The 19,374-nt window shown below is 47.6% G+C and overlaps 2 protein-coding genes across 3 annotated transcripts in view; both read right to left on the reverse strand.

Annotated features, from left to right (window-relative positions):
- The window catches only part of exorh (extra-ocular rhodopsin), a gene marked incomplete at its 3' end in the record, with an annotated part of 9,458 nt that extends 3,608 nt beyond the window's left edge, over positions 1-5,850 (reverse strand). The window contains exon 1 of the mRNA XM_081350071.1: positions 5,478-5,850. Coding sequence (XP_081206197.1) covers positions 5,478-5,838 — 361 coding nt within the window. The 5' untranslated portion in view covers positions 5,839-5,850. The remainder of the gene's footprint in view (positions 1-5,477) is intronic.
- A 534-nt stretch (positions 5,851-6,384) lies between these two features.
- The window catches only part of ift122 (intraflagellar transport 122 homolog (Chlamydomonas)), a 110,778-nt gene continuing 97,788 nt past the window's right edge, over positions 6,385-19,374 (reverse strand). The window contains exons 24-29 of one of the 2 annotated variants that reach the window (XM_081348151.1): positions 17,977-18,142; positions 17,775-17,886; positions 17,262-17,387; positions 15,508-15,584; positions 7,341-7,505; positions 6,385-7,239 (exon numbers count right to left, since the gene is read on the reverse strand). In XM_081348151.1, the coding sequence (XP_081204277.1) occupies positions 7,150-7,239; positions 7,341-7,505; positions 15,508-15,584; positions 17,262-17,387; positions 17,775-17,886; positions 17,977-18,142 (736 nt within the window). In that variant the 3' untranslated portion in view covers positions 6,385-7,149. The remainder of the gene's footprint in view (positions 7,240-7,340; positions 7,506-15,507; positions 15,585-17,261; positions 17,388-17,774; positions 17,887-17,976; positions 18,143-19,374) is intronic. The other variant, XM_081348152.1, reaches the window with a different exon arrangement.

Here is a 19,374-nt window from a genome sequence, read left to right on the forward strand (position 1 = left end):
ACACCCTAGAAACCGTCTAGCAACCACCCAGAACACCCTAGCAAAGCCCTAGCAACCACCCAGAACACTTTAGTAACTGCCTTGCAACCACCCACAACACCCTAACAACCACCCAGAATACCATAGCAACCGCCAAGCAACCACCCAGAACACCCTAGCAACCGTCTAGCAACTGCCCAGAACACCATAGCAACCGCCTAGAAACACCCTAGCAACCACCCAGAATACTATAGCAACCACCTAGCAACACCTTAGCAACCACCCAGATCACCCTAGCAACCACCCAGAATACCCTAGCAACACCATAGCAACCACCAAGAACACCCTAGCAACTGCCTAGCAACACCGTAGAAACCACCCAGAACACCCTAGCAACCGCCTAGCAACCACCCAGAATACCCTAGCAACGCCCTAGCAACAGAACACCCTAGCAACCACCTAGCAACTATCCAGAACACCTTAGCAACCTACTAGAAACACCCTAGCAACCGTGCCGAATTTTGCCACTGCAAGCGCCACTCACATTTTCTTCAGGAAATGTACATTCTAGGTCTTATTATTCTGGACAAAAGTTTGGCGTGCTACTCCTCCTGCACCGTTTGTCACAGACCCATGAATGAGGCGTCAAATCGTGCGGGTTATTGAGGAGAGGTGTGCTCTATCTTTTATAAGCGATCGGGGGTACGGTGTTCGCCCCAGGAGAAAAAAATCAGAATATGGGCCAAAAAATCCCATAGACTTAACATTGCGACGAACTTTGACCACTCATAGCTCTGAGCGATGATTTCGCAGAAACGTGTGGGTCACCACATTTGAAGAGGCTGACAGGCTCTGTAAGAACATACCTCACAATGGGGTAAACATTGCACCCTTGGGGGGCAAGAGGCGCCCAAAGTTGCCCCATTGACTTACTATGGCGAAGGTCGGCCCATGAAACGCATGTGTTTCTCCTACTCGGATACATTTTTTGTATTGAACATAACTCTGGATCACAGTGTCATAGAGACAAGGGGGCGGGCTCATTTTACTCAGATGACCAACCAGTCTCTCAGGATCATTGTGAAGCTATCAAGCCACGCCCTAGCAACCATTTGGAGCACCATAGCAAGAAGTTCCATAGACTTCCATTGAAAGAGATCAAAGGGATATCTTTGGATATAAGTGTCATAAAAAAATTATGGTGGTCTCGTTTGACTCGGGGCAGCAAAACAGGAAATCATGAGATGCCTTCAACACTTCCTAACAACGCCATAGCAACCACCCAGAATACCCTAGCAACCGCCTAGCATCACCATAGCAAACACCCAGAACACCCTAGCAACTGCCCAGCAACCACCCAGAATACCTTAGCAACTGCCTAGAAACCACCCAGAATACCTTAGCAACTGCCTAACAACACCTTAGCAACTGCCTAACAACACCATAGCAACCGACCATAACACCCTAGCAGCTGCCTAGCAACGCCCTAGCAACCACCCAGAAAACCTTAGCAACCACCCAGAACACCATAGCAACCACCCAGAACACCATAGCAACCGCCTAGCAACCACCCAGAACACCATAGCAACCACATAGCATCCACCCGGAATACCCTAGCTAGCTATCTAGCATATCTATCTATCTATCTATCTATCTATCTATCTATCTATCTATCTATCTATCTATCTATCATACTTTAAACTACTTCAAACTACTTTAAACTTAAAGCCTTTAAAACTTCTTCAAACTTTCTGGTCCGGCTTTCTCAAGCCAACTTATAGTTTGTCTCGAAGAACTTTTTAATCTATGTTTTGGTGTAGTTATACTATGAACTGATGTGTGTCACTGTCATAACTAAAATTACACAAATCATAGTTTAGATTTTGGTCAATTTGTTTGAACTTAAGCAGTTACTTAAAGGGGGGGTGAAATGCTCATTTTCACTCAATCTCCTGTTAATCTTGAGTACCTATAGAGTAGTATTGCATCCTTCACATCTCATATCTTTTATTATATTTATAAAAGAAAGATAGGCTTTACCGAGTCTTTCCGGAAAAAAACGAGCGTCTGGAGGCGGGCCGTGTGGGCGGAGCTAAAGCTGTGCTAACGCGCCGAGCTAACAACACACAGAGACATTTGAAGCAGTTTTACTCACCGCCCGGTTCCAACGCACAGGTTACACAGCTCCGTTGATGATGCTCTGAAAAAACAAACTCCATTCACTGGTCCCTTAACGCTGGGTTCTTTGGGAATCTGTGCAGGGTTGTCTTGCCCTGGCAACCAAAAACCCACTTCTTTGGTGACATTGACTTCACAAATTAAGCCGAGCAGAGCGCTTTGATGGGCGAACTGCTTTTGCTCTCTTGCTCTGGTCTATGGATGCGCGCGCGCGCCCGCAGGTTTCCGCGAGAAGTGCCCTTAGGACCCATATAAGGAAATTCCGCCCCAACTGACGTCACGCATACCCATACTCGAAAAAAACTTTCCGAAACTTGTGACAAACCGGAAGGACAATTTTTGGCACAGAAATACTCCTTCAAACGTACAATTTAATTTTTGAAACTTTGTCCATGTTTAGCATGGGAATCCAACTCTTTAACAGTGTAAAAAACTCTGTATGCATGAAGTAGCATTTCACCCCCCCCCCCTTTAACAGTGACATAATACTTTATTTTTACTCCACTAGTGTGCAAGACACAAGCAACTGTGGCAAGGAAGGAAAATGTGATGTTGTATGAAAGTACGTCTTTCTCAACACTGTGCACAGTCAGTGCTGAACTACTTGAGACTGTTCAAGCACAAAACAGTAGTTCCACTGAATCATTTTCAGAGGCTTCTGGGGCATATGGCTTCCTCCGCTGCAGTCACATCGCTGGGGTTGATGCATATGAGACCGCTTCAGCATTGGCTTCAGACTCGAGTCCCAAGATAGGCATGGCACCGCGGCACACATCGTGTGGTCATCACAACGATTTACCGCCGTTTATTCAGTCCTTGGTCAGAGTTCCTGAACGAGTGTGTATTGTTGTTGTCACAGCAGAATCCGGCTGGGACACTGTATGCAACGGGCACCCAGACTGCGCTGGCACATCAACTGCCTTGAGTTGTTGGCCATGCTACTAGCTCTAAGGCTACCCAACCAGACTTGGTTTTCGGGGCTCATGCTGATGACATTGGCCCCTCCCTGGTGGATTCCCTGAGGAAGAACCTTCTTTCTCAGGGGCATGGCACAATCAGGCAGCCGCGCCCATACCTCTGGAACCTCCACGTCTGGTCCCTGGACCCATTACTCAGGCCAGAGCCCCCTCTACTAGGCGGCTCTACGCCTTGAAGATGCGCCTCTTTATTACATGGTGTGCTTCCCGAAGTGAAGACCCATGGAGTTGTAACGTCGGCTCGGTGCTTTCCTTTCTTCCGCAGGGCCTGGAGAGGCACCTGTCGGCCTCTACCCTTAAAGTGTACATGGCCGCTACAGGGGCTAATCACGACACAGTGGGTGGTAGGTCCATAGGAAAGCACGACCTGATAGTTAGGTTCTTGAGAGGTGCACTGAGGCAAAACCCTCCTAGACCTTGCCTTATCCCCTCTTGGGATCTCTCTCTGGTCCTTCAGGCCCTGCAGAGAGATCCGTTTGAGCCCGTGCAGTCCGTCAAGCTTAGTGCCCTCACTATGAAAACGGCTCTCCTGATTGCACTCACCTCCGTCCAGAAGGTGGGGGGGGGGAACAAAAAGCCTTCTCCGTTAATGAATTGTGCCTGGAATTTGGTCCGGCCTACTCTCACGTTGTCCTGAGACCCTGGCCTGGATAGCCATGGACTACTCCCTTATATAATATATATTATATATTATAATTACTATATATAATATTTTTTCAAAATGCTGTGTAAATATGTACCCGATTAAGGTGAATTAAAATGCAGCCTTATTACTGAGCAAAATGTTCGGATGTTAAACGCACTATTTACGCGTGGCTGGGAGTAGGTGTAGATTTCTTTCGTACCAACTAACATTTGGAAAATACGAACATTTTAATGAATCCGAAAATTTATGCCAGAACCACTATACACACGATTTACACAAAAATTCGTTCTGCTCGTGTTTCATGAATGAGACCCAATGTCTTCCCCTGGGCAGAGCTAGATCTGTCATCAGACGCTGTGAAGCCGCTAGTCTCTCCCTCCTTAAGTGGAGCCCACCACAGAAACTCTTTCCTATGTTGTACTCCCTCTGGTGAGTCCATAGTATGTATTTTCCACATGCTAACCTCCTTATATTTCAACACAATGTCGAAAGTGACCGACATAAATGAAACATCTCATTCCCTGACAGTCAAAACTTGAACTGCATCTGAGGGGTTTGAGATGCTGTCTCAGTTCCTCAGAACAAACTTTAAGTATGTGTGCAGCCGGCTCGCCTTATACACCCATATGTCTGGGGCCGTGGCCTGGCATGCAAATTTCACACACCAATTCCATTGGCTTTTTCAGAATACGTCAGAAGTGTTTGGGGCTCTCAAGGGGATCCCCTGGTGACTGTATTTTGACATCTCTTTTCCCCTCCATCAGGGAACGAGGGTTACACCAGTAACAGAGACGGCCTCCTAGACTACACAGTCCAATGTCAATATAATGTCAATTATTACATGGAGATTTATTGAATCGCCATATCAGATCCAACCATAAAGATGCTGTTATGAGAACAGACCCAAACTGACCACAAAATGTGATATGAAGTCATTATCTGCCTGGATGAAAAGCAATATTTCACAGCACTTATGTGTGAATCTCAGGAAATCTGTGATCAGCTCATATTTCCTTCCCAAAATCAGAATAAAAAAAGAAGCCTATATTTAACCTTGTTTTTCTTTTTGCATTGTCACATTATGTCCCCCCAAAAATTATTCATGTTACTGTAACTCATCTGAATGGTTACAATTTATTATTATTTTTTGTACAGCAAACACTACCTGGATGTATAAATAGTTTTTGCATAATGGTAATTATTAGAGTTGAGGGTGAAATGTGCTTAATGGTCTTGATAACAGAATCTTTGATGTTAGATTTGCATGAAAAACATGCCACAAAAATGTCTCAAAAAATAGGCGCTATTTTTAAATGATGACTCTGAGATTTTTGTGAGAATCACCGGTAACACTTTATTTTGCAGTGTTCGTCACGTTACATGTAGTTGTTCTAGTAATAACTTTAAATGATGCATAATTACAAGCAACTAATCCTAACCCAAATCCTAAAGTAAGTACATGTAGTTAATTATTATTACTCAGTACTTAATGTATAATTACGCTGTAACAAGTCACTCTAAAATAAATTGACCTTGACCACCCATGATGTACATCACAGTCTTTACATGGGACTCCCAAGAATACCATGTTTTTTTTTAACATGTCCCTATAATGCATTCTGATCCTTATTTGGTCTTTAATGAACATCTCGAGCACTGGTTGGTTTGGTTTTTCGGCAGTGAGTGAGTGCACTTACCGCCCAGCGTGGCGAAGAAGCCCTCGATGTAGCAGCCCGTGACCCCCAAGTTGAAGTATCCGTGCAGGGCCGTGTAGAGCGTGACGGTGAAGCCGCCCACCACCATGAACAGGTCGGCCACGGCCAGGTTGAGCAGGATGAAGTTGAGGGGCGTGCGGAGCTTCTTGTGCTGCACCGTGACGTAGAGCGTGAGGAAGTTTACGGGGAATGAAGTGAAGATGAGGAAGAGCATATACGCGGCCAGAAGCGAGTACTTCCACGGCTCCGCTAGGTAATACTGCGGCTCCTCAAACGGGCTGCGGACCACACCGGTCCTGTTGGACATCGGCACGTAGAAGTTCGGACCTTCCGTTCCGTTCATATTCGGTTCACTGGTTAAGGATCAAGACAGAGAAAGTGGACAGACGAAGCTGGAATAAAGTCCCTGAGAGCAAGCGAGAGATCTGCTGCCCGGGACTCAAGCGTCCCTCTTATATGAACCCCATGTGCCTAGATTAATGAGATTACAGAGAGGCCATGCAATTTGGAGGAATTGAGTTACAGGCAGATTGGGGTCAGAGAGGCTTGATAATCCATGAAGGTAAACCGACTGTAAACACAGTAACACTTTCATTTTCCACCCCACAAATTCAAATAAATCAGTACCAATGTATCTCCGAATGCCCACAAAAACCGACTAGTGCATTCAAGGCCGGTTCAGTGCGACACTGGAGGTTTCGCTTCTAAATCCACTTGCAAGTTTGCTGGTGTTTGTTGGATTTCCATGAACTAGTCTTTAGACTTCAGAAACTTGCTCTGATCGAGTCCAGCTATGCACACTTCAGCTATTACACTTGTAACTGACATAAATGACAAAAACAATTAATATTACTGAAATAATGCTGAATGGAAATAGAGAGCTAAAGTTCAGTGACTCAGTTCATTTATTAACCATCTTTTGAAATGACGATGTCTGTCATTTTAACAAACAGGAACATTTCAGAGCGAGACAAATCTCACAAAACATGTTTGTGCTCTTGGTTTATATCAAATTTATATCAAAAATAATATAAATTCCTAAAGGATGAGGACATGAAGTTAGTTAAATGGATATTAATAGAGACTTACAAGATGGAAAATAACTTTGAGGACAGAAAAAGGAAATGATAACTTGGTTCTGCATTCAAAACACTCAAGGAAATATTTCCAACAATAATCTTTCACAAATGGTCATGTCCACTCCACTCAGATCCAATCAGAAGTAGAAAAATATATAAGAAAAGCTCCTATAATTCACTTAATTGTCAAAACGAGAATGACTTCCATATTTTAAAAGACAATATATAAAAACACTTCAGCTCAACTGATAGGAAAACATGACAACAATACACATTAGAGCATAAATATGAAAACTTTATTGAAAAGGACAGTGAAATGGAGTGAGCTGTATGTTTGTGTAAGTGTGATAAGGAGCATGCATGGACACACACTGTAATCTACTTTGGCCGGTTGATCCCGGTAATCCTATCAGAGCTGCGCTGAGCTGGCATTTACTGACGGACTAGAGCAGCTCGATCCTGATCAGACCGAGATCGCGCACATTCAGCACACGCAGATGAGCTAGCTGGGCTCATCGATGGGTCTGCGGCAGTACACACTCTCACACACACACACACACACACACACACACACACTAGGTGCTGGGCTCATCGATGGGTCTGCGGCAGTACGGGCAGCAGTTGTGCTGAAGAACCAACAGCTCGTAGTCCTCACTGTGAAACATCTTTGGAAAAGACAACAGAATGCAATCAAACATCACAGAGAGGGAAGAGGCCGAAATCAAAAGAAGCCTGTGTGTGTGTGTGTGTGTGTGTGTGTGTGTACCTGAAAGCAGGACGGACACATGGTGATGCTGACGTCGGGCAGCAGGGACCGGTAGTACTGCCAGCTGAGAGGTTTGGGCCAGCGCTTGATCAGAACATCTCGCCTGGACATGGACCTCAACACCGGCCGACTCACGACCACCGGCACAAACTCCCGGCCGCCCTGCTGTCAATCACAGCACACCGAGACAAGTCAAGTCACCTTCATTTATATTGTGCTTTCAACAATATCATCAGACAACAGCCGACAGGAATGCTCTCTCAAAGTTATGAACAAATGTTCTTCCATTAACGCTAATAGAACGTTCGTTCAGAGTTATCTGGTCTTTAATGATGTCTCAAAACATTATTTACAGTGGGGGAAATCATTATTTGATCCTCTGCTGATTTTATAAGTTCACCCACTTACAAAGAAATGAAGGGTCTATCATTTTTATGGTAGGTTTTATTTTAACGGATAGAGACAGAATATCAACCAAAAAACACATTATATAAAGGTTGTAAATTGATTAGCATTTGATCGAGGGAAATAAGTATTTGATCACCAAACAACCAGCAAAGATTCTTCCTCCCACAGATTAGTCCTGTCACTTTCAGAAAGAACTCCTAATGTTCTAATGTCAGTGGACACCTGTCTCCAGAATCTGTGTCTTCCATTCCATCCTCTCCACCACAGACCAAAGAGCCGTCAAACGCCAGGGACCAGATTGTAGACCTGAACAAGGCTGGAATGGGCTACAACACCATCAGCAAGAAGCTTGGTGAGAAGGAGACTTTTGTTGGTGTGATTATTCATAAAAGGAAGAAATACAAAATGAAAAATCAATCGCCCTCGGTCTGGAGCTCCATGCAAGATCTGGCCTCATGAGGTACGGATGATCCTGAGAAAGGTGAGGGATCAGCCCAGAACTACACGGGAGGAGCTTGAGGCTGATCTTAAGGCAGTTGGGTCACAGTCACCAAGCAGAGCACTGGTAACACACTACGCCACAGTGGATTGAAATCATGCAGCGCCAGCAAGGTCCCCCGCTCAAGAAGGCACATGTAGAAGCCTGTCTGAAGTTTGCCAATGAACATCTAATGATTAAGAGAAGGCTTGGGAGAAAGTGCTGTGGTCAGATGAGACCAAAATTGAGCTGTTTGGCATCAGTTTTTGTCATGTTTGGAGGAAGAGAAGCGCTGACTATGACCCCAACAACACCATCCCTACACCCAAGCACGAGGTGGAAGCATCATGCTCTGGGGTACAGGACGACTTCACCGTACGGAGAGGCCGATGGACAGGGCCATGAAATCTTGTACGAGAACCACCGTCCCTCAGCCAGAACACTGGAGACGGGTCGTGGATGGGTCTTCCAGAACACTGGAGACGGGTCGTGGATGGGTCTTCCAGCACACTGGAGACGGGTTGTGGATGGGTCTTCCAGAACACTGGAGACGGGTCGTGGATGGGTCTTCCAGAACACTGGAGACGGGTCGTGGATGGGTCTTCCAGCACACTGGAGACGGGTCGTGGATGGGTCTTCCAGAACACTGGAGATGGGTCGTGGATGGGTCTTCCAGAACACTGGAGACGGGTCGTGGATGGGTCTTCCAGCACACTGGAGACGGGTCGTGGATGGGTCTTCCAGAACACTGGAGACGGGTCGTGGATGGGTCTTCCAGCACACTGGAGACGGGTCGTGGATGGGTCTTCCAGCACACTGGAGACGGGTCGTGGATGGGTCTTCCAGAACACTGGAGACGGGTCGTGGATGGGTCTTCCAGAACACTGGAGACGGGTCGTGGATGGGTCTTCCAGAACACTGGAGACGGGTCGTGGATGGGTCTTCCAGCACACTGGAGACGGGTCGTGGATGGGTCTTCCAGAACACTGGAGACGGGTCGTGGATGGGTCTTCCAGAACACTGGAGACGGGTCGTGGATGGGTCTTCCAGAACACTGGAGACGGGTCGTGGATGAGTCTTCCAGAACACTGGAGACGGGTCGTGGATGGGTCTTCCAGAACACTGGAGACGGGTCGTGGATGGGTCTTCCAGAACACTGGAGACGGGTCGTGGATGGGTCTTCCAGAACACTGGAGACGGGTCGTGGATGGGTCCTCCAGAACACTGGAGACGGGTCGTGGATGGGTCTTCCAGAACACTGGAGACGGGTCGTGGATGGGTCTTCCAGAACACTGGAGACGGGTCGTGGATGGGTCTTCCAGCACACTAGAGACGGGTCGTGGATGGGTCTTCCAGAACACTGGAGACGGGTCGTGGATGGGTCTTCCAGAACACTAGAGACGGGTCGTGGATGGGTCTTCCAGCACACTGGAGATGGGTCGTGGATGGGTCTTCCAGAACACTTGAAATGGGTCGTGGATGGGTCTTCCAGAACACTGGAAATGGGTCGTGGATGGGTCTTCCAGAACACTAGAGATGGGTCGTGGATGGGTCTTCCAGCACACTGGAGACGGGTCGTGGATGGGTCTTCCAGAACACTAGAGATGGGTCGTGGATGGGTCTTCCAGCACACTGGAGATGGGTCGTGGATGGGTCTTCCAGAACACTGGAAATGGGTCGTGGATGGGTCTTCCAGAACACTTGAAATGGGTCGTGGATGGGTCTTCCAGAACACTGGAGATGGGTCGTGGATGGGTCTTCCAGAACACTGGAGACGGGTCGTGGATGGGTCTTCCAGAACACTGGAGACGGGTCGTGGATGGGTCTTCCAGAACACTTGAAATGGGTCGTGGATGGGTCTTCCAGAACACTGGAGATGGGTCGTGGATGGGTCTTCCAGAACACTGGAGATGGGTCGTGGATGGGTCTTCCAGCACACTGGAGATGGGTCGTGGATGGGTCTTCCAGAACACTGGAAATGGGTCGTGGATGGGTCTTCCAGAACACTTGAAATGGGTCGTGGATGGGTCTTCCAGAACACTGGAGATTGGTCGTGGATGGGTCTTCCAGAACACTGGAGATGGGTCGTGGATGGGTCTTCCAGCACACTGGAGACGGGTCGTGGATGGGTCTTCCAGAACACTGGAGATGGGTCGTGGATGGGTCTTCCAGAACACTGGAGACGGGTCGTGGATGGGTCTTCCAGAACACTGGAGATGGGTCGTGGATGGGTCTTCCAGAACACTGGAGACGGGTCGTGGATGGGTCTTCCAGAACACTGGAGACGGGTCGTGGATGGGTCTTCCAGAACACTGGAGACGGGTCGTGGATGGGTCTTCCAGAACACTGGAGACGGGTCGTGGATGGGTCTTCCAGAACACTTGAAATGGGTCGTGGATGGGTCTTCCAGAACACTGGAGATGGGTCGTGGATGGGTCTTCCAGAACACTGGAGATGGGTCGTGGATGGGTCTTCCAGCACACTGGAGATGGGTCGTGGATGGGTCTTCCAGAACACTGGAAATGGGTCGTGGATGGGTCTTCCAGAACACTTGAAATGGGTCGTGGATGGGTCTTCCAGAACACTGGAGATTGGTCGTGGATGGGTCTTCCAGAACACTGGAGATGGGTCGTGGATGGGTCTTCCAGCACACTGGAGACGGGTCGTGGATGGGTCTTCCAGAACACTGGAGATGGGTCGTGGATGGGTCTTCCAGAACACTGGAGACGGGTCGTGGATGGGTCTTCCAGAACACTGGAGATGGGTCGTGGATGGGTCTTCCAGAACACTGGAGACGGGTCGTGGATGGGTCTTCCAGAACACTGGAGACGGGTCGTGGATGGGTCTTCCAGCACACTGGAGACGGGTCGTGGATGGGTCTTCCAGAACACTGGAGACGGGTCGTGGATGGGTCTTCCAGAACACTGGAGACGGGTCGTGGATGGGTCTTCCAGAACACTGGAGACGGGTCGTGGATGGGTCTTCCAGAACACTGGAGACGGGTCGTGGATGGGTCTTCCAGCACACTGGAGACGGGTCGTGGATGGGTCTTCCAGAACACTGGAGACGGGTCGTGGATGGGTCTTCCAGAACACTGGAGATGGGTCGTGGATGGGTCTTCCAGAACACTGGAGACGGGTCGTGGATGGGTCTTCCAGCACACTGGAGACGGGTCGTGGATGGGTCTTCCAGCACACTGGAGACGGGTCGTGGATGGGTCTTCCAGAACACTGGAGACGGGTCGTGGATGGGTCTTCTAGAACACTGGAGACGGGTCGTGGATGGGTCTTCCAGCACACTGGAGACGGGTCGTGGATGGGTCTTCCAGAACACTGGAGACGGGTCGTGGATGGGTCTTCCAGAACACTGGAGACGGGTCGTGGATGGGTCTTCCAGAACACTGGAGACGGGTCGTGGATGGGTCTTCCAGAACACTGGAGACGGGTCGTGGATGGGTCTTCCAGAACACTGGAGACGGGTCGTGGATGAGTCTTCCAGAACACTGGAGACGGGTCGTGGATGGGTCTTCCAGAACACTGGAGACGGGTCGTGGATGGGTCTTCCAGAACACTGGAGACGGGTCGTGGATGGGTCTTCCAGAACACTGGAGACGGGTCGTGGATGGGTCCTCCAGAACACTGGAGACGGGTCGTGGATGGGTCTTCCAGAACACTGGAGACGGGTCGTGGATGGGTCTTCCAGAACATTGGAGACGGGTCGTGGATGGGTCTTCCAGCACACTAGAGACGGGTCGTGGATGGGTCTTCCAGAACACTGGAGATGGGTCGTGGATGGGTCTTCCAGAACACTAGAGACGGGTCGTGGATGGGTCTTCCAGCACACTGGAGATGGGTCGTGGATGGGTCTTCCAGAACACTTGAAATGGGTCGTGGATGGGTCTTCCAGAACACTGGAAATGGGTCGTGGATGGGTCTTCCAGAACACTAGAGATGGGTCGTGGATGGGTCTTCCAGCACACTGGAGACGGGTCGTGGATGGGTCTTCCAGAACACTAGAGATGGGTCGTGGATGGGTCTTCCAGCACACTGGAGATGGGTCGTGGATGGGTCTTCCAGAACACTGGAGACGGGTCGTGGATGGGTCTTCCAGAACACTGGAGACGGGTCGTGGATGGGTCTTCCAGAACACTGGAGATGGGTCGTGGATGGGTCCTCCAGAACACTGGAGACGGGTCGTGGATGGGTCTTCCAGAACACTGGAGACGGGTCGTGGATGGGTCTTCCAGAACATTGGAGACGGGTCGTGGATGGGTCTTCCAGCACACTAGAGACGGGTCGTGGATGGGTCTTCCAGAACACTGGAGATGGGTCGTGGATGGGTCTTCCAGAACACTAGAGACGGGTCGTGGATGGGTCTTCCAGCACACTGGAGATGGGTCGTGGATGGGTCTTCCAGAACACTTGAAATGGGTCGTGGATGGGTCTTCCAGAACACTGGAAATGGGTCGTGGATGGGTCTTCCAGAACACTAGAGATGGGTCGTGGATGGGTCTTCCAGCACACTGGAGATGGGTCGTGGATGGGTCTTCCAGAACACTGGAAATGGGTCGTGGATGGGTCTTCCAGAACACTTGAAATGGGTCGTGGATGGGTCTTCCAGAACACTGGAGATGGGTCGTGGATGGGTCTTCCAGAACACTGGAGACGGGTCGTGGATGGGTCTTCCAGAACACTGGAGACGGGTCGTGGATGGGTCTTCCAGAACACTTGAAATGGGTCGTGGATGGGTCTTCCAGAACACTGGAGATGGGTCGTGGATGGGTCTTCCAGAACACTGGAGATGGGTCGTGGATGGGTCTTCCAGCACACTGGAGATGGGTCGTGGATGGGTCTTCCAGAACACTGGAAATGGGTCGTGGATGGGTCTTCCAGAACACTTGAAATGGGTCGTGGATGGGTCTTCCAGAACACTGGAGATGGGTCGTGGATGGGTCTTCCAGAACACTGGAGACGGGTCGTGGATGGGTCTTCCAGAACACTGGAGACGGGTCGTGGATGGGTCTTCCAGAACACTTGAAATGGGTCGTGGATGGGTCTTCCAGAACACTGGAGATGGGTCGTGGATGGGTCTTCCAGAACACTGGAGACGGGTCGTGGATGGGTCTTCCAGAACACTGGAGACGGGTCGTGGATGGGTCTTCCAGAACACTTGAAATGGGTCGTGGATGGGTCTTCCAGAACACTGGAGATGGGTCGTGGATGGGTCTTCCAGAACACTGGAGATGGGTCGTGGATGGGTCTTCCAGCATGACATTGACCCAAAACACACCGCCCAGGCAACAAAGGAGAGGCTGAAGAAGAAGCACATTAAGGTCTTGGAGGGGCCTAGCCAGTGTCCAGGCCTTAATCCTATAGACAGTCTGTGGAGGAGCTGAAACTTTGAGTTTCCAAGCGACAGCCAAGAAACCTTAAGGATTTAGAGAGGATCTGTGAAGAGGAGTGGACCAGAATCCCTCCTGAGATGTGAGCAAACCTGGTGACCAACTACAAGAAACGTCTTTCCTTTGTGCTTGCCAACAAAGGGTTCTCCACCAAGTACTAAGGCATGTTTTGCTTGGGGATCAAATCAATTTATAATTTATAATTGTAAAAATATAATAACATAATATTGTGACACTGTCACACATGACACATGTTTTAACCACTCTATATATTATAATGATTTTAATATCATTTTATAATGATATACATTGGGAGGGACTCTTAAGGACTGTTTTAGGGTATGGAACCAATGGACTATGCTTTTAACAGCCTAAGGCTTCTTTGTTGTATTGTGTTGTTTTAAGTTCCTGGTAGAAATTGTAAATACACTTCATTTATTCACTTTATTTCTGTTGTCGTCTCATCTTTTAAAACACTTCAAAACCTCTCACAGTTTAATCTGACCCCAATTTTATTCTTGTAACGCTACCGTTTAGGCCGATTGTTACAATATAATTATAATTTATATAATGTGTTTTTTTCTGGATTTTTTGGTTGATATTCTGTCTCTATCCGTTACAATAAACCTACCATAAAAATGATAGACCCTTCATTTCTTTGTGTGGGCGAACTTACAAAATCAGTAGGGGATCAAATAATTATTTCCCCCACTGTATATCGTTCATGGAACATTTTATTTCTGAAACCTTTAGTTGGACGTTCATCTTTTTGTTTTTGTTAAAGAGGCTACATGCGATTTTCTGAAATTTAAACTCGCGACTGACACCTGTGGCCAAAAAACGGAACTGCTCTTCCTTTCTGCTCGCTCTCGTACGTGCACACTTCACAAGTCATCCGCTGCAAAGAAGTCAACATTATGTTTACAGAGGTAAGAACAGTCAAATACATATATTGTTTGAGAAACTAAGTTTGTTTGCTGACTAGCGGTGGTGGCAGAGTGATCTGAAACGTTTAACATGAACGCGCTTGACGTCACATCCGGTGACAGCGCACGAAAAATCCAACCCGACAGAAAATAGGAATAATAGGATACAGGCTTATAGGTGCACCCACTGTGAGCTGACAAGGTGTCAGTATGCTCATCAGGAGATGTTTGAGTCATAAATGGTCAAATAAAAAGTTGCATATAGCCTCTTTAATGCTAGTTTCAGAACGCTCAGAGAACATTCAAAAGTAACGTTCCCATAACCAATGACGAAATGGAATGTTCCCATTAAAGGATTAGTTCACTTCAGAATTAAAATGTCCTAATAGGTTACTCACCCCCCCCACATCATGCAAGATGTTCATGTCTTTCTTTCTTCAGTCGAAAAGAAATGAAGATCTTTTCGTTTTTAAAACTGGATGTTTTGAATGTTCAGAAAACATTCAGAAATAACGTTTTCATAATTTAATGGGAATGTGAACAAAACACTCTTAGAACATAATATTGTTATCTGGGAAGCGTTTATGCATTTGGCAGACGCTTTTATTCCGGGTTCAAGCCTCGTCTGATGAACTACTGCACTCTTTGGCTTTGGGATCATTTCAATGCAACATGAGACGGTTTCTGCAATGTCATGTGACTGTGTTTGAGTAAAGCAGGAAAGTGGGACTTTATTCATCAGGAATCGTCTGAATGATGAAAACATGGCTATGATATGATTGGTTACATCTTTTTTAGTTTTCCACATGGTAAGATTAAAACTCTATTAGAAGTTATTATGATGAAAGATAACCAAAGCGATGTGTCTTCTTACTAAAGAAGAAACACCAGGAATGTGTATTTATGAAAAATCGTGTTTTTCATCTGTCAGTTATTCTCTTCAGTCAGTCTCACCTCAAAGCTGAGTTTGGCTGTAAAGGGGTCGTCCTCTGGGTCTTCAGTCCCATCATCCATCTTCAGACACTGGGATTCTGACACACATACACACACACACACACACACACACACACACACACACGTATGTTGTACGTTGACTGGTGTTATCATGTGATATATTGTTCTGTTATGCTGTTTCTGTATCCAAGGTTTTTTGGGGGGATTTTGGATTTTATGACAGCAGGCAGAAACCAAAAAAAAGGTCAGTAGAAGAAATTTCCAGAAAGCAGATGAAACTGTAACTATCAACTATCAAAGTAACTATCAATACACTTGGTAGAAAAGCTACAACATAATAAACTAGTGAATGAGAGCAGAGCGAGGGAGCAGAGCGAGGGAGTCAGAAGGACACTAGACAGTGAGTTTAGATTATATTCCTCTAACGAGCTGCCAGATTACAGGTGTTGTCAATCAGAATTCAGGCGATAGGGAGCAGACAGAGACGGAGAGCAAAACAGGGGTGTCACAACAATAAATAACACATTTTTAATGTAAAAGACAATTGCTAGTCTTTATCCACTTGCCAATCAAGCTAAAAAATTCATTGGGCAGTTCATTACACAAGAAACCAATGACCTTTCATCAGAACTTCTTGCAGATATTGGCACCAATGACAGGGTTCGTACACACACTGTAAAATTAAATTCCAGGACTTTCAAGCACTGCTTTTTTTTGTTTTGCAAGGACTACAATCAGAGATCTCACTTATTAAACAATATCTATATTATCTTTCAAATTCTAAAAAAAAGTTAAATAGATAAATAATAATAAACGAATAAAACAAAATGGTACAATAAAGTGCAGCACAAGCAATGACTACGGTAACTTTATCCATTGAAAGGATACTGACAAAGATATCGCTGTCCTTATTCAAACTTATGTTCCCCCCATGAATATATGATTGACCTGAAGAATGAAAGCTGTATCATATACGTTGATATGAGGAATATTACACTCATAGCCATGCAAAATGGCTCTATATCTATATCAGATGGCTTGCAGCATTAATTTTGCATGAAAAGATAGTTTTATCGATAAAATTAAACACTAATTTCACATATATTGTCTTTCAATAATTTTCTTAAATAAATAGCTGTTTTCAAGGGTTTTCCAGGACTTAAATTTCAAAAAGTCACATCCACGCACTTGAAGCAGCCTATGCGAACCCTGCATGAGTCTCTAGTCTCCCTAAGCTGTTCTTTGGCTCGTCCTCCTGCGCTGAAGAGGAGAATTAGCGGCGAATGAAGCCCCATCACCGCCGCTGTTAAATGCTCGAGCTCTCCTCGAGAGACCGGTCTCTTCCCCGTGCACGCTGGTGTCCTCGTGGGTCCAGGAGTCGCCGGACCCGCGGAGTGGAATGGAGAATCATGCGTGACGCCGCTAACGGGCTAGGATGCCAGGCCGCTATTCCCCTCAGTTGTCGGGGCCTAGAGAGGACGAGCCGCGATGCCGAAGCCGCCGCCCCTCGTGCCTCAGGCCGAGAGAAGAGAGAAGCGCGTGCGACCGCCGAACACCCCCTTACCTGGACCCATTCCATCTCTTCACTACCCGTCCTTCACGATTCCCTGGCTTTATTTCCCCCATTTTTGGACATTTTGTTTATTTACTGTAATAAATGCCTCTCCGAGGCCTGACACCACTCCCACTGTGTCTGTCATTTGCTCCTCCCGCCACAATATATATATGTGTATATGAGGTGAAAGAGACGTTACCTCCGCTGCTCATCTCCTGCCAGCCGCTGCTTCTCTCCATGCGAGGCACTTCCAGGTCGATCAGAGACACGGCCTCCTCATCCGAGATATCCTCCTCCAGATAAAACTCCACCAGCGGAAGAACCTCTGAACACACACACCATACATCACACAGATATGTGAAACCAATGCCAAGATCCTGGCCCGCTATCCTCATCCTCCAGAGAAGACTACTGAAGTGGCTGATCATACAACCATAATACAATCATACAATCATACAATGCTCTGAAGATGATCTCATCCATGTTTGACCAACACTGTATAAAGGTTTGCCAAAAAACACTTCACAAACCTAATCAGTGCGGCAAATTTCATTAGGTTTAACCAGACAGTCGACTAAAAGCCAGAAGAAACAACAGAATAACGAACCAACAAGCAGACCTCTAATATTCTCCTGTTCATGCACTCCTGCTTTTCCAGCAAGCAGTTGAACACAACACCGGTTATGATTGACAGGTGTATTGAGGCGCTCACCATACGAGGAGGCAGAGAATATGAACGGCTGTCTGCAGTTGATGCAGGAGTTGCCCTGGTTATTCAGCAACGGGTTGTTGGTGGAGCAGCGGAAACACATCGGGATCAAATCCTGCAGCAAACACAAGCTTTACCAACAGGCACACCTTCTGTAAACAGCTGTAACACACACACACACACACACACACACACACACACTCACCTCGCTGTCCCGGTAGGGTTTGGAGCGCACTGTTAGGCAGCTCAGCTCCATGCTCTCCTGATAGCGGGACGGGATCTTCAGGCCCTGTAGCTTCTCGAAGGCGTGTCGCGCTACTTTATACGCTCCCAGAACTTTACTCTGCTTGGCCAGAGCATACAGTGTATCTCTGAACCTCACGTCAAGGATACACACTATTACGCTGCAGCAGCCAATCATCGCGCATCACATCAGCCAATCATCACGCATCACATCAGCCAATCATCACGCATCACATCAGCCAATCATCGCGCATCACATCAGCCAATCATCGCGCATCACATCAGCCAATCATCGCGCATCACATCAGCCAATCATCGCGCATCACATCAGCCAATCATCGCGCATCACATCAGCTAATCATCGCGCATCACATCAGCCAATCATCGCGCATCACATCAGCCAATCATCGCGCATCACATCAGCCAATCATCGCGCATCACATCAGCCAATCATCGCGCATCACATCAGCCAATCATCGCGCATCACATCAGCCAATCATCGCGCATCACATCAGCCAATCATCGCGCATCACATCAGCTAATCATCGCGCATCACATCAGCCAATCATCGCGCATCACATCAGCCAATCATCGCGCATCACATCAGCTAATCATCACGCATCACATCAGCTAATCATCGCGCATCACATCAGCCAATCATCGGGCATCACATCAGCCAATCATCGCGCATCACATCAGCTAATCATCGCGCATCACATCAGCCAATCATCGCGCATCACATCAGCCAATCATCGCGCATCACATCAGCCAATCATCGCGCATCACATCAGCCAATCATCGCGCATCACATCAGCCAATCATCGCGCATCACATCAGCCAATCATCGCGCATCACATCAGCAGCCAGTCATCGCGCATCACATCAGCCAGTCATCGCGCATCACATCAGCCAATCATCGCGCATCACATCAGCCAATCATCGCGCATCACATCAGCCAATCATCGCGCATCACATCAGCCAATCATCGCGCATCACATCAGCCAATCATCGGCCATCACATCAGCCAATCATCGGGCATCACATCAGCCAATCATCGGGCATCACATCAGCCAATCATCGGGCATCACATCAGCCAATCATCGCGCATCACATCAGCCAATCATCGCGCATCACATCAGCCAATCATCGCGCATCACATCAGCCAGTCATCGCGCATCACATCAGCCAATCATCGCGCATCACATCAGCCAGTCATCGCGCATCACATCAGCCAGTCATCGCGCATCACATCAGCCAATCATCGGGCATCACATCAGCCAATCATCGGGCATCACATCAGTCAATCATCGGGCATCACATCAGCCAGTCATCGCGCATCACATCAGCCAATCATCGCGCA

Source organism: Scardinius erythrophthalmus, assembly GCF_964197995.2.
Source record: "Scardinius erythrophthalmus genome assembly, chromosome: 20".
Taxonomy (NCBI): domain Eukaryota; kingdom Metazoa; phylum Chordata; class Actinopteri; order Cypriniformes; family Leuciscidae; genus Scardinius; species Scardinius erythrophthalmus.